Source organism: Syngnathus acus, chromosome 21 (genome assembly GCF_901709675.1).
Source record: "Syngnathus acus chromosome 21, fSynAcu1.2, whole genome shotgun sequence".
In the NCBI taxonomy this organism is placed as follows: Eukaryota; Metazoa; Chordata; class Actinopteri; order Syngnathiformes; family Syngnathidae; genus Syngnathus; species Syngnathus acus.
In genome coordinates this window covers 14,043,145-14,056,227 of record NC_051105.1, presented here as the reverse complement: position 1 = coordinate 14,056,227, position 13,083 = coordinate 14,043,145, and the positions used below count along the sequence as shown (strand labels likewise).

At 41.0% G+C, this 13,083-nt stretch overlaps 2 protein-coding genes across 2 annotated transcripts; one reads left to right on the top strand and one right to left on the bottom strand.

The window, feature by feature from the left end:
* Positions 1-2,161: 2,161 nt before the first annotated feature.
* LOC119139711 lies at positions 2,162-4,372 on the top strand. The gene is made up of 3 exons (XM_037280679.1): positions 2,162-2,379; positions 2,900-3,959; positions 4,039-4,372. The coding sequence occupies exons 2-3, from the start codon at positions 3,053-3,055 to the stop codon at positions 4,068-4,070; spliced, it is 939 nt and encodes a 312-aa protein (XP_037136574.1). The 5' UTR covers positions 2,162-2,379; positions 2,900-3,052; the 3' UTR covers positions 4,071-4,372.
* A 680-nt stretch (positions 4,373-5,052) lies between these two features.
* LOC119139703 lies at positions 5,053-7,817 on the bottom strand. The gene is made up of 3 exons (XM_037280665.1): positions 7,678-7,817; positions 6,221-7,096; positions 5,053-6,113 (listed from the first exon to the last, which is right to left on the bottom strand). The coding sequence occupies exons 2-3, from the start codon at positions 7,082-7,084 to the stop codon at positions 5,787-5,789; spliced, it is 1,191 nt and encodes a 396-aa protein (XP_037136560.1). The 5' UTR covers positions 7,085-7,096; positions 7,678-7,817; the 3' UTR covers positions 5,053-5,786.
* Positions 7,818-13,083: the final 5,266 nt, after the last annotated feature.

Here is a 13,083-nt window from a genome sequence, read left to right as displayed (position 1 = left end):
ATTGCATTACGGTAGTAACACTGGCTGTGTCTACCTCTACATTGTGTTTTCGAATCCATTCACTGATTTTGGGTTCCATTCCATTTAAAAGGGCATTTTTTAATTGTTGTTGTAGGGGCCTGCGTCTTGGTCGTCTACAGGGATTCCACTGTGAACTCTAAATTCTTTTTCAAATCTCACTCTAAAGTCATCAACATCCTCACCCAATTTTTGTTTTATCCCTGCCAGACGTCCATAATCAGCTCTTCTCCTAAATGTTGTTCTACATCTGTCCCATAAAGCGTTTAATTGAGCCAAATAAGGACCTCTTAATTGTCCATCATTTGGGTATTGGAAAATTTCCCCTTGATTAGTTCTACCTGTGTAATCTCCCCTCACTCTTCCCCATAAACGAGGGACGGAGCACTGGAAGGCTTCTCCTGCCTCCCTACCATTTAATCTATATGAGTGTATTACTCCTTCCATGTCTCTGATCCAGGACTCTACATCCTCTTGTGGATCAGGGATTCCCTCAACAGCTTCTCTGCACTCTCTGTTTGACCAAGGTCGAAACACGTACATGTGTTGATTATTAGGTCCGTCTGCATTTGGATTAGGGACCTGAATCATGGGATAATTGCCCATTATCGGGTCGTCACCTTCCTCATCTGAGTATTTGTCGCGTGTTATTTCAGTCATTTTGTCTGGGACAGCCTGCGGCTGGACTGTCCTTCGTCCTGTCTTTTGTCTAGTGTGCTGAGAAACCGGAGAATAAGGTGGGGGCACACTAGCTTCAGCTCTAGCTGCGGCCTCTAATTCCCCTGGAACGCTCAGGTTGTGCTTGAACTGCTTCTTCATTCATTCCGTCAAGTCCATGTGGTGCCGCGTCATTTTGTCTCTGTCTTAGTCGTCCTTGTCCTTCATTGTCCTCTGGTTTGACAAAACAAATTGTACCAGTCATTTTATTTTGTTGTGCTTTTCGGTCCTCTCTAGCTTTTAGTCCAGCTCTGCGTCGGTTTTCAGCCTCTTTTAACCATAACTTTGCACATTGCAATTCTTTTTCCTTTTTTTCTTTTTTCTTTCCTTTTTTCATAATCACACTAGCCTTAAGCTTGGCAACTACATTTTTCCACTGATCTACTTTAAGGTGACCAGTCACACCATACTTTTTGTTCCATTTTGTCAACCATTCGATACTGTCTGGAAACTTATTTAACATATACTTCTCATCTCCTGATACCTTGTCAGTAACACTTTGAGGCCCCCCATTTTAATCAATTTAGTCCAACTGTCAAATCCTAAATTTTTGATTTCTAAAGTTGGAATGTTTCTTTAGTGGGATAACGACTTTCTGTGGTAATTCCTGCTTCGACCAGTTTCCTGGTGAGGAATTCTTGCCTGTGCTTCCACAGAAATTCGTTATTTCTTCCCACTATATTACATGCAGCACATACGTGCTACCATTCACACACACATTCACACCGCGGAATTTTCTTAACACAACGAGGTGTATTTACTAGGGGTGTAAATCGCGGGTTTTGTCACGATACGATATCATATCGATACAAAGGTACACGATACGATTATTGCCGATATCTTAAAGCCTGCTGTGATTCATTCACGATACATCACGATATAGTGCTCCACGATCGATATTTTTATTTATTTATTTTTTTTTAAATAAAAAATATAGAACAATATCCTGATTTATAACAATTCATACGCAAAATCAACAAGGTACTGCAAACTCTTTATTTAGGAAATTACAAGAGTATTGTAGTATACAAAGTGCTTATTTAACACTGAACTTGATCGAATTCCTATATTTTTTCTCATATAAGTAAAGAAAGTGCTTATTTAACACTGAACTTGATCGAATTCCTATATTTTTTCTCATATAAGTAAAGAAAAATGAATATTCTTTCTTTTTTTGTAATACCATTAACTTTAAAGTGTACGGAAGAGGATTAGGGCCAGTGAAGAAAAAAAAACCGAAGGGTGACAGGATTCTGACTTTTTTTCTCAGAATTCTGACTTTATTCTCAGAATTCTGACTTTAAAGTCAGAATTCCCACTTTAAAGTCAGAATTCTGAGAATAAAGTCAGAATTCCCAATTTCTGACTTTAAACTCAGAATTCTGACTTTATTCTCAGAATTCTGACTTTAAAGTCGGAATTCTGACTTTATTCTCAGAATTCTGACTTTAAAGTCGGAATTCTGACTTTAAAGTCAGAATTCTGAGAATAAAGTCAGAATTCTGACTTTATGGCGTGGGGTGGCGGAGGGAAAGTCAGTGTGGTGTGGTTTTGACCAGAGAGGACATTATGTCGTCAACGAGTGACTTTTTGCGTGCCAGAGGATTGCCGGAGGACATCATTTCACACTTGGAGGAGCAGGGGGTGAGTAAATAAAGCATTGTGTTCATTTTGGTGACTGTTGCGTATATAACTGGCTCCGTGTAGCATGTAGCTCCGTTGCTAATTGATAGCTCTTGACGGGACGCGCCGCATTTACACGTAAAGAAGCATTATGCGTATTTTTGTTCATTCAGTAGTCAGTTTCATTAAACCGATGACGTAATGCACGATTATAAATATATATACACGTCACGGCAACGTCACAAAGCGTCGGTAAAACCCCTTATGCCTTGCTGACTCTCCATACCACAATCCAACGCTAGATCATTTTAAGTGTTTACACACTCACATTAAGTCAACTGATGATTGAAATAGTGTATAAAATGAAATAAAAAACACATAGACTTCAGGTATAAATGTGGCTTAATAAATTCTTAAAGATTAAACAGTTGCAACATGTTTGTCGTGTGGATTTGATTTACAATAAGTATTATATTTGTGCTTCATTCTTTCAAATTAAGTGATTGTGTGTGACCGATTTTTTTTTTCTGTCATCGTGCAGATTGACAGTGATGTCATCGCACTGATGGACGATGCCGCTCTTGCCAATTACATCCCTCGCTATGGAGACCGCATTGCACTCTTTAATTTTTGCAAGACGAAACAGCCTAGATCCAAAAGAAAAAACTGACTTTTAGAAAAACTACGTGAAAAAATGAAACTCAGGAAAGACAGTGACAAAGAGGACACCACCTCAAAGACACAACCACAAGAGACAAAGAAGCAGAAAACAACAAGAAATATTGCGATCGGATGGATACACAGTGATGGAAAGATGACCAAACAGGTGAGGGAGAAGCAGGGAGGGGGTACCAGAAAACTTCAAATGTCCACAGAAGCTGGGTTGAAAGACATTCTCAAGGAAGGAAAAAAACTATTTTTCCCAGATGGAATTTCTCCCAAAGGATCACAATTGGACTTTGAGTTTGAGGTTTGGGATTTCAAACAAAACTGCCTCACTGATGACACCTGCCATTCCATCGGCTATATGTACGAGGCTGCAAAGCTAACATTGTTGCGTTTTTACATTGCAACAAGACCAAAAGACAACCAAGATGATGTCCACACACACGAGGAAGTTACGTCAGACAATGGCAGTGAATACAATGCCGCAGAAAGTGACGAGGTCTCTGTTTATTCAAATGAAGTCTACCAGCCATTCAACATTTCTGTTGATTCAGAAATTACCTTTGGTCCCACATGTGACACACAGGAAGATACAGAAGTCACAATGATCTACGATGGTCCTGCTATGCCCCTCAATCCACCTGATCCACAAGATGTGTTGACTATAACTGTCCACTCCACTGACACATTGAATGATATGATAAGAGCATTCTGTAAAGAAGAAATACTGAACAAACCACTCAGTGTGAAACGCATACTCCCAGGTGATAGAGAAGAAGCAGGTGTTGGGTCTGGAGTACTGAGAGATGTTCTCACCTGTTTCTGGCAGGAATTCTATGACCGATGCACCCTTGGTACATCAATTAAGGTGCCATTTATCCGTCATGATTTTTCTGCAGCAAAGTGGAAAGCAGTTGGGAGAATACTTATAAAAGGTTACCAAGAGTGTTGCTATTTCCCAAACAAACTTGTGTTTCCTTTCCTCGAGCAAGTGCTTTTCAACTGTGTCTACAGTGATCCAAGGGCCCACTTTCTGCAGTTTGTGAGCAGCCAGGAGCGTGACGTTTTGATGGACGCAATGAAGGACTTTTCAGAAGTGGACCAAGATGATCTTGTGGAAGTTCTTGACAGCTATGGGTGTAGAAAGAGAATCACACCTGAAACCTTTCCCACAATACTGCAGGAAATAGCGCACAAAGAGCTTGTCCAAAAGCCCATGTTTGTTATTGACTGCTGGAGAGAGGTTACTTTTCACCATGACTTCATAAGTCCTGACGCACTTAACAAGTTGTGCTCTGACTTGCAACCTACTTCCAAAAAGGTCTGCCAACTGCTGAAATTTCCAAATGATTTAATGTTAGGGTTTGCAGAATATCTTCATCGTATGATTATGTTGGAATGTAACCTGTAATAATTTACCTAGCTTGTCCTGTCTTACCAAAAGTAGTAGACCAAAGTGCTAAGATCTTTTCACCTGATTGACTAGCTGCAGAGGAAGCAATCAAAGTTGCTTTGTTTCCACAAAGTCGTAAAAGGCCCCCTGCTATGCTTTGATCAGCAGGGGAGCGGCTTCACCCCATCCTGTGTTCCCACACCTCCACTTTCAACCCCACTGTGTTTCTTCTCAATAAATATGTACCTGATGAGGCCCGAGTCAGACTTCATTCGACCATCGCTGTAAGCACCGCGACGAGTGAACTCTCCACCTGCAGGTGTCTGAAACGACTAACTTGTCTCCAGTGTGGTTCTTGCAAAATAAGTTAGAGTGAGCACTACCCTAACATTTAACCTCAAAGCAGAAGGAAGTGGTAAATCATCTGAAAAGGTTCATCAGAGAGTTGGATGAACTCAAGCTTCAGAAATTTCTTATTGTCACCGACACCATCCTTGTGGAGTTTCAACAAATGACAAGAGTTTAGTAGAAGACCAGTGGGGCACACGTGTGGAAAGGTTTTGTACATTGCTGACAGCTATGAAAATTTTCCAGACTTCCGATCAGAATTCAATGCCGTTCTCGAAAGCAATAGTTGGGTCATGGATATTGTTTAATTCTGTCAATAACCATAACTCCGTTAATTATCCGTTGTAAGTTGCATCAACACAACATATTTTGTTCACTGTTCTTATTGGTCAAATAGAAACAAACTTTGTATTCGTTCCTTCACTGTTTTTAGAATTTTATAGAAACAGCTTGCATTTGGCATTATGTTCCAGTTATATAAAAGTTCTAGGGCTTTATTAAAATGACCCAAGATGTTATGCATAACCATTGGATGGTTGTTTTCAGCAGCTACATAGTATTAAGTGAATGCTTCTGTAATGAAGAGTAGTAATATTTTATTGCATTCAATAAACTCACTCTTCATCCACTATGTATTTCCTGACTGCACCTGAATGTTGGTATATAAAAATAAAGTATTATGTTGTACAGATGCCTTCTATGAAAAGACACAATTTCTAATATACAAGTAATACATTAATACTTAATACATATTTAAGCAGTCAAGTTCAGGACATTTCAAGCAAAATGTAACATCTTTGTTTTTGTTAGTCACAAATGGAAAAGAATAACCATAGATCAGGTAAGCATAGTTAAAAAAAATTCAATTTTGCAATGAATTATTCTGGAAAATTTGGGTCATTAAGGAATATTTAAAGGTCAAGAAGGCATTGTAAGACTAAAAAAACATAGTAACTGAGTATACAGACTACTGATTAAATTATTTTCTGAGGAGTTTATATGTATTACATCAATACGCTTGTCAAACAATCTTCAGTAATTCCTCTCTCAACATAAGATACAAGTCACTTGCATGCAATGGATCTGATGGAGCGTGCCATTCATTTTCCTCCATTAGCAGACAACACAGTTCAAATACAGTTTCATCGCAAGGAAACTGGCATTTTGGAGTGCACTCTTCCATACACGCAGTGATATCTTGCATTCCAGTGGGTTTCAGTCGATCCTCGGCACTGTGCATGGCAGGGAATGAATACATGACGACTGGCCGGCCTGAAGCTGTATCACCGTTCGACCTTGGTCTTATTTTGTGCGAGTTCCATGTGTTCACAACTTCATCCAGCTCATCCTGCACAAGAGCAGCATAGTTAAGTATTTAAGTACATTGTTATTTTTTACTACTCAATTTATTCATTTCAACTTCAAAAACATGATGGGAGAGACAAAATATTTTACCTGCACAAGATTAAGAAAGCAGAACTGGATAAGACTTTTATCCAGAAAATCTCCTGTGTAGTGACCATCCTCCTGAAGAGTTTGAAATAAATTAATCCAGAACTGTGCGCTCTGTTTGCGAAGGATGGACCACCACCCTTCAATGCGCTGATTGGCAGTACTTCTCCCGTAAAGAAAACTTTTCTCCCCAGCAAAATTGTCAGAGTGGTTTTGTCGCAAACACAATTGCATCTGTTCAACACAACCATTTTCTGTGCCCCTGTCTGCACGGATCCTCTCTGGACATCCACCAATGCGCGAAACTGTTTTGATAAAATAACTTGCAATCACCTTGGGATCATTGTTTGTGGTATAGGCCTCTGCCCATAACACATACCGGCTAAACTCATCAATACAACCATGGATGCAAATCCCATAGGGTTTTAATTTATCATAGCCATCCATGTGCCAAAGAGCATTTGGGCCTCTGCAGCTGTACTGGCGTCTTCTAAGGCGTCGTGCTCTTCTTAATTCCACGCCGACCGGGTCAACCAATTTTATAATTTGTCTTATTGTATCTTGTGAGACAACAAATCCTTTTTGAATCGCACGTAGATGAAGCCAGCGATAACCTTGCATCTGGCCACAAGTCAGGATTTCATGCTGGACAAAAGCCAACACATCTCCCAGGTCCGACTGATTCTTTCTTCGGAACAGACCAAGTCTTTTACAAGTTCTCTTCAGAGTCCGAATACTTATAATAGTCTGAGCATTATGTGCTAAAACTGCAAGTATTTCCTTGTTGCTGAATGCAAGTCTAAAGCATAGCTTGATTAAGTCATCCAAATCCGGCTTTTCAGGCACTGGTTGAGTTGCACCCTCCATCAGTCACTTTATCTGCACAACAAAGTAAAAACAATTACAATTTGTCAAACAAAACAGTGGGCATTTTGAAAACATGACTTTATGACAGTATGCTTATTGTATAAAGTTGTTTTTAATACTAATACTCCTGGTACGATGTCAGGTGTAACATCACTAAACAAGTCTCATCCAGTGAGTAAATAAAGACGTGCGTGTGTGCATGATTATACTTCAAATGATGTAACCTTGAATTGTGGCACGTAGAATCAACACTCTTAAACAACAGTGTGATCAGTGTATTGAGTTAAATTTAAGGTGCAATGATATTGCAGCCGGTCACAATCAGCAAGGCATAGTTTATGCCGCGTGTCGCGGTGTTTTACCGACGCTTTGTGACGTTGCCGTGACGTGTATATATATTTATAATCGTGCATTACGTCATCGGTTTAATGAAACTGACTACTGAATGAACAAAAATACGCATAATGCTTCTTTACGTGTAAATGCGGCGCGTCCCGTCAAGAGCTATCAATTAGCAACGGAGCTACATGCTACACGGAGCCAGTTATATACGCAACAGTCACCAAAATGAACACAATGCTTTATTTACTCACCCCCTGCTCCTCCAAGTGTGAAATGATGTCCTCCGGCAATCCTCTGGCACGCAAAAAGTCACTCGTTGACGACATAATGTCCTCTCTGGTCAAAACCACACCACACTGACTCTCCCTCCGCCACGCCACGCCATAAAGTCAGAATTCTGACTTTAAAGTCAGAATTCTGACTTTATTCTCAGAATTAAAGTCGGAATTCTGAGAATAAAGTCAGAATTCCGACTTTAAAGTCAGAATTCTGAGAATAAAGTCAGAATTCTGACTTTAAAGTCAGAATTCTGTCAAAGTCAGAATTCTGTCACCCCTCGTTTTTTTCTTCTTCACTGGCCCTAATCCTCTTCCGTAAAAGTGCATTACTGAACTATTTATTTACAATAATTTTAATTGTCCGTTGAGCCATCTTTTCTTTGGAATCCAAAGTGCTTCCAAACGAATGACTTGAAGCCCAAAGGGGAGCGAATTTCCTCGTCTTCTTGGACACTAGCCATAGCACCAGCCCAGGAGCCGCGTAGTTGTCGGCTCCCCTTTCACGTGCCTGCTCTGCTCACAACACAGCACGCCGCGTACTGCTCCCGGAAAGAGGAAGCAAGCAACAATGAACTGGATTTCAAAATAAAGTCGCGTCTAATGTCCGAGGTCAAACACGGCGATATAAATCGATGTTTACGTTTAGCATCGATGCCAATAAATCGTAGAGCATTATATCGATTAATCGATGTGTATCGATGAATCGTTACACCCCTAGTATTTACGTCTACAAGTTCCATCTGTAGACCGAATTCCTATTACTTGGAATTCACAACAAGGACTCGGCCGTCCTTACCCGGGTACCCTTTTTTCTGGGGACTAAAATACCCCAACCACGCAGCCAACGAAGAGGTCTCACCGAGTCTGTGAAAGATTTCTCTTGAAGATTCCGTCAATCGTCGCCGCCGAGAGGTGCTGAACTGGGCCGGCCTGGTGGATGAACGTCGCTCCCCAGGGCTTTCCTTCAGGCATCCTTTGACTCCTGCCGTGCACGGATTCGGCGTCTTCAACACTCCTCGGATCAGCGAGCAGATTTTCAGGAATCCCGGACGAGCCCCCAAAAATGTTGGGTTCACAACATTTATCTGAAAAGAATCTCACAGAGGCAGGATACGTCTTCGATGGCAAGCGATCATCTGCAGATGGGCACAATCCAGACTCACACAGCAAGTGTGGCTGAGATCTGCGCCCTTCCTTCAGTTTGGTCGTGCCTTTTATTGAGGAACAAACAATGGGGCAAGTCTACATGAATGCATAGCTTCTTTAGACAGGAAGGACATTCCACAGCACAACAAGATACTATCTCGGACAGAAGCGGTATGGTCGGCTCATGACTTTAGCTAGGAGAAAGACGTAGTCTTAATGCCTATGGGACGGATACTCCTGTGGCGTTCTCATGACCTCCACTTAAATAGGACCTTTGTCTGCTTCAGCTATCGCATGACAACCTCATGTCCTGTTTATGAGTAATAGAAATGGGGCTTATTGTATAGCGCGGCTGGTGACTCCAAACATGAGCTCCTTAGCCAGCCATCTGCTCCCAAGTCAACATCACGAGGTCAAAATGTCACATCCTGTAGAAGATCTTGCACACATAAGTAGATACATAGAATCCAATGATAAAAAGTATATTTTTCCCAACAGTTGGTGACCCCTGCGTTAGAGGAAATAACACGACAGACTTTAAAAAGAAATACATGGTTTTTCAATTACACTTTGATTTGTCGCAAATATAGTGTTTCAATATATTTTCCACCAACGATATATTTTTATTAAATACACTGGAAAGACTTCTTCATCCAAAACTGGGATAAAACATCAAACTACAAATCGAGTTCTTTTGTGTTTGTCATTGTTGGGTTCACAACATTTATCTGAAAAGAATCTCACGGAGGCAGGAGATGTCTTCGATGGCAAACGACTTCTGCAGAAGGGCATAAACCAGACACACAGCAAGTGTGGCTTAGATTCGCGCCCTTCCTCCAGTTTGGTCGTGCCTTTTAGTGAGGAACAACAATGGGGGGAGTTTACATAAATGCATAGTCTCTCAAACAGCAAGGACATCTCGTGATTACATCTCATGACTTCAGAACAACAGGGATGCTATTATTAAAAAGAGCAGTATGGTCGTCTTGTGACTTTAGCTTAACAAAGACGTAGTCTTAGTGGACATGGGATGCATACGTCTCGTAGCGTACTCATGACTTTTACCTAAATAAGACGTTTGTCTGCTACAGCCATCTCATAATAAACTCATGATCTGGTCATGACTAGTTAACTAAGGAGTTTATTGTATAGCGCGACTCATGACTCCAGTCATGTGCTCCTTAGCCAGCCACACGCTCCCAAGTCATGATCACGAGGTCGAACTGTCACATACTGTGGAAGATCTTGCACACATACGTAGATATATAGAATCTAATGATAATATAAAAAGTATATTTTCCCAACAGTCATCACTACATAGATTAAAACAGTGTTTTTGCAAACACTTTATAAGGACCACCTAAAAAAAATACTTTAAGCTCAAGTACGCATAGAAAGCAATCCAGAAAACAAGGTTAACATGCCTTCGCTGCAGTCCGTCAGTGAATTCGGTATCCTTTTTATTTCTGACTTGGACCTGCCAATTCAAAGGGGCGTTCTTGTGCATTTTTCTAATCAGAAAAGTCAAACTTTCCTCGAATGCAACATTATACTCAGGAGTTCTTCTCAATTTCCTCGAATGCAGCATTTTACTCAGGAGTTAATTGCTGATCAGCTGTAGGTGAGTGCACTCCAGAAACCACCCCACCCAGCCTAAAACTGCAGCATTTGACAATTGGAGCCACAGGACATGGGGTCACCAAAATAAAAAAAAAGGAGCAACCCTGACAAGAATAGACACAAAGACAAAAGTAACTCTGCATAAACATTATGATGTGCTTTGGAAATGTTGCCAGGACATGTGACCAATGTTCCCTCTAATTTTTCATGTATCTGGGCATAGACACAAGCTCCCTGAGCAAACTGAGGACTACAGTGAGCAACATCAGGTCGCTTCGGGGGGGTGGGGGGTGCTAATGGGACGTCCAACGCTGCGTGTTCATTTCGCTTCGGGGGGGGGGGGGATGTTTATGCGCTGGATAGATTTCTTGTGCGCTGAGAACGTGCGGGCAGTGCGCGATTGCGCACGCGCGCAGTTTAGAGGGAACATTGCATGTGACAATCTTTTTGTTTCAATACTTTGTGTGTGCGTGCATACTAGGGGTGTAAATCGCGGGTTTTGTCACGATACGATATCATATCGATACAAAGAATCACGATACGATATTTGCCGATATCTTAAAGCCTGCTGTGATTCATTCACGATACATCACGATATAGTGCTCCACGATCGATATTTTTATTTTTATTTATTTTTTTTAAATGAAAAATATAGAACAATATCCTGATTTATAACAATTCATGCGCAAAATCAACAAGGTACTGCAAACTCTTTATTTAGGAAATTACAAGAGTATTGTAGTATACAAAGTGCTTATTTTAACACTGAACTTTATCAAATTCCTATATTTTTTCTCATATAAGTAAAGAAAAATGAATATTCTTTCTTTTTTTGTAATACCATTAACTTTAAAGTGCATTACTGAACTATTTATTTACAATAATTTTAATTGTCCGTTGAGCCATCTTTTCTTTGGAATCCAAAGTGCTTCCAAACGAATGACTTGAAGCCCAAAGGGGAGCGAATTTCCTCGTCTTCTTGGACACTAGCCATAGCACCAGCCCAGGAGCCGCGTAGTTGTCGGCTCCCCTTTCACGTGCCTGCTCTGTTCACAACACGCCGCGTACTGCTCCCGGAAAGAGGAAGCAAGCAACAATGAACTGGATTTCAAAATAAAGTCGCGTCTAATGTCCGAGGTCGAACACGGCGATATAAATCGATGTTTACGTTTAGCATCGATGCCAATAAATCGTAGAGCATTATATCGATTAATCGATGTGTATCGATGAATCGTTACACCCCTAGTGCATACGTATCTTTTTCTGATGAGTTTCTTTGTTGTGTGTTACATTTTCCCAGTTCTTTATAGACATAGAAAATTCACTTTTTTTTAGCTTTTAAATACATTTAATTGTGCACTTGGAGTCTCCAGGATTGTAGAAAAGTAATCTAATCCCTCCAGGTGCTGCAGTGATACTTTCATAATCTGTGGGATACTATATACTCCGTTCAATTTTATCCATTTTCTGTGGCGAATTTTTATCTATTATGTTTTGCAAATCCGCCATCTTTATTACACAGAGAGACTTTTGTAGTCCAAACATCTCAAGGATGTTGAAGTGGAGAGATCAAAATGTTCCGTTTTTTGATGCATTAATTCACACAACTGATTACACCATCCCCAACATCAGAACCTCAAAGAAGTGCCTGGTTAAATTTCAGTTTTCATGACGAAATTCCCACATCTGTGGGCAAAGTGTTTTAGAAATCTCGTCAGTATAGAGAAGAATTTTCATTGAGGATTCAAGCTCCTTTGATCTATTGAAACGACGGACATAGTAGCGGTAAGCTCGAGATGACACAAAAATAAACTATTTCACTTTCATATTATTACGTGTCTGTTATGCCTTCATTTCTATAGCATTAGCATCAGTCTTTCTGCTGATTTTAGCGCTGTGCGCCCTATGTTTTCACTTCTTTTGGATGTATTATGAGCACCATGTTTTACGATAAACTATAAATCAGGTTTTTTCATAGTTTAGTATGGTTCATAGTTTCATAGTTTTTCATGCGACTTACACTCAGGAGCGACTTATGTGTGAAATTATTAACACATATACCATTTCACATGTTATTTTCACACTAAAGCGCATGAGGGCGCTCTAGGCCTGTGGAATAATTGGAACTGCAACTGACGATGAGTCTGACGTAAGCCACGTAGAAGAGGAAGCGCTGCATCTTTTACTTATGGGGTTTGCAGAGTTGTGATACCAAGGATGAAGATCACGTTGGATTTAATGATTTGGAGTGACGCGGATGGCGGCTCGGTGGCACACTGGGTAGCACGTCCGCCTCACAGTTAGGAGGGTGCGGGTTCGATTCCACCTCCGGCCCTCCCTGTGCGGAGTTTGCATGTTCTCCCCGCGCCCGCGTGGGTTTTCTCCGGGCACTCCGGTTTCCTCCAACATCCCAAAAACATGCTTGGTAGGCCGATTGAAGTCTCCAAATTGTCCCTAGGTGTGAGTGCGAGTGCAAATGGTTGTTTGTCTCTGTGTGCCCTGCGATCGGCTGGCAACCGGTTCAGGGTGTCCCCCGCCTACTGCCCGATGACCGCTGGGATAGGCTCCAGCACTCCCGCGACCCCCGTGGGGACTAAGCGGTTCAGAAAATGG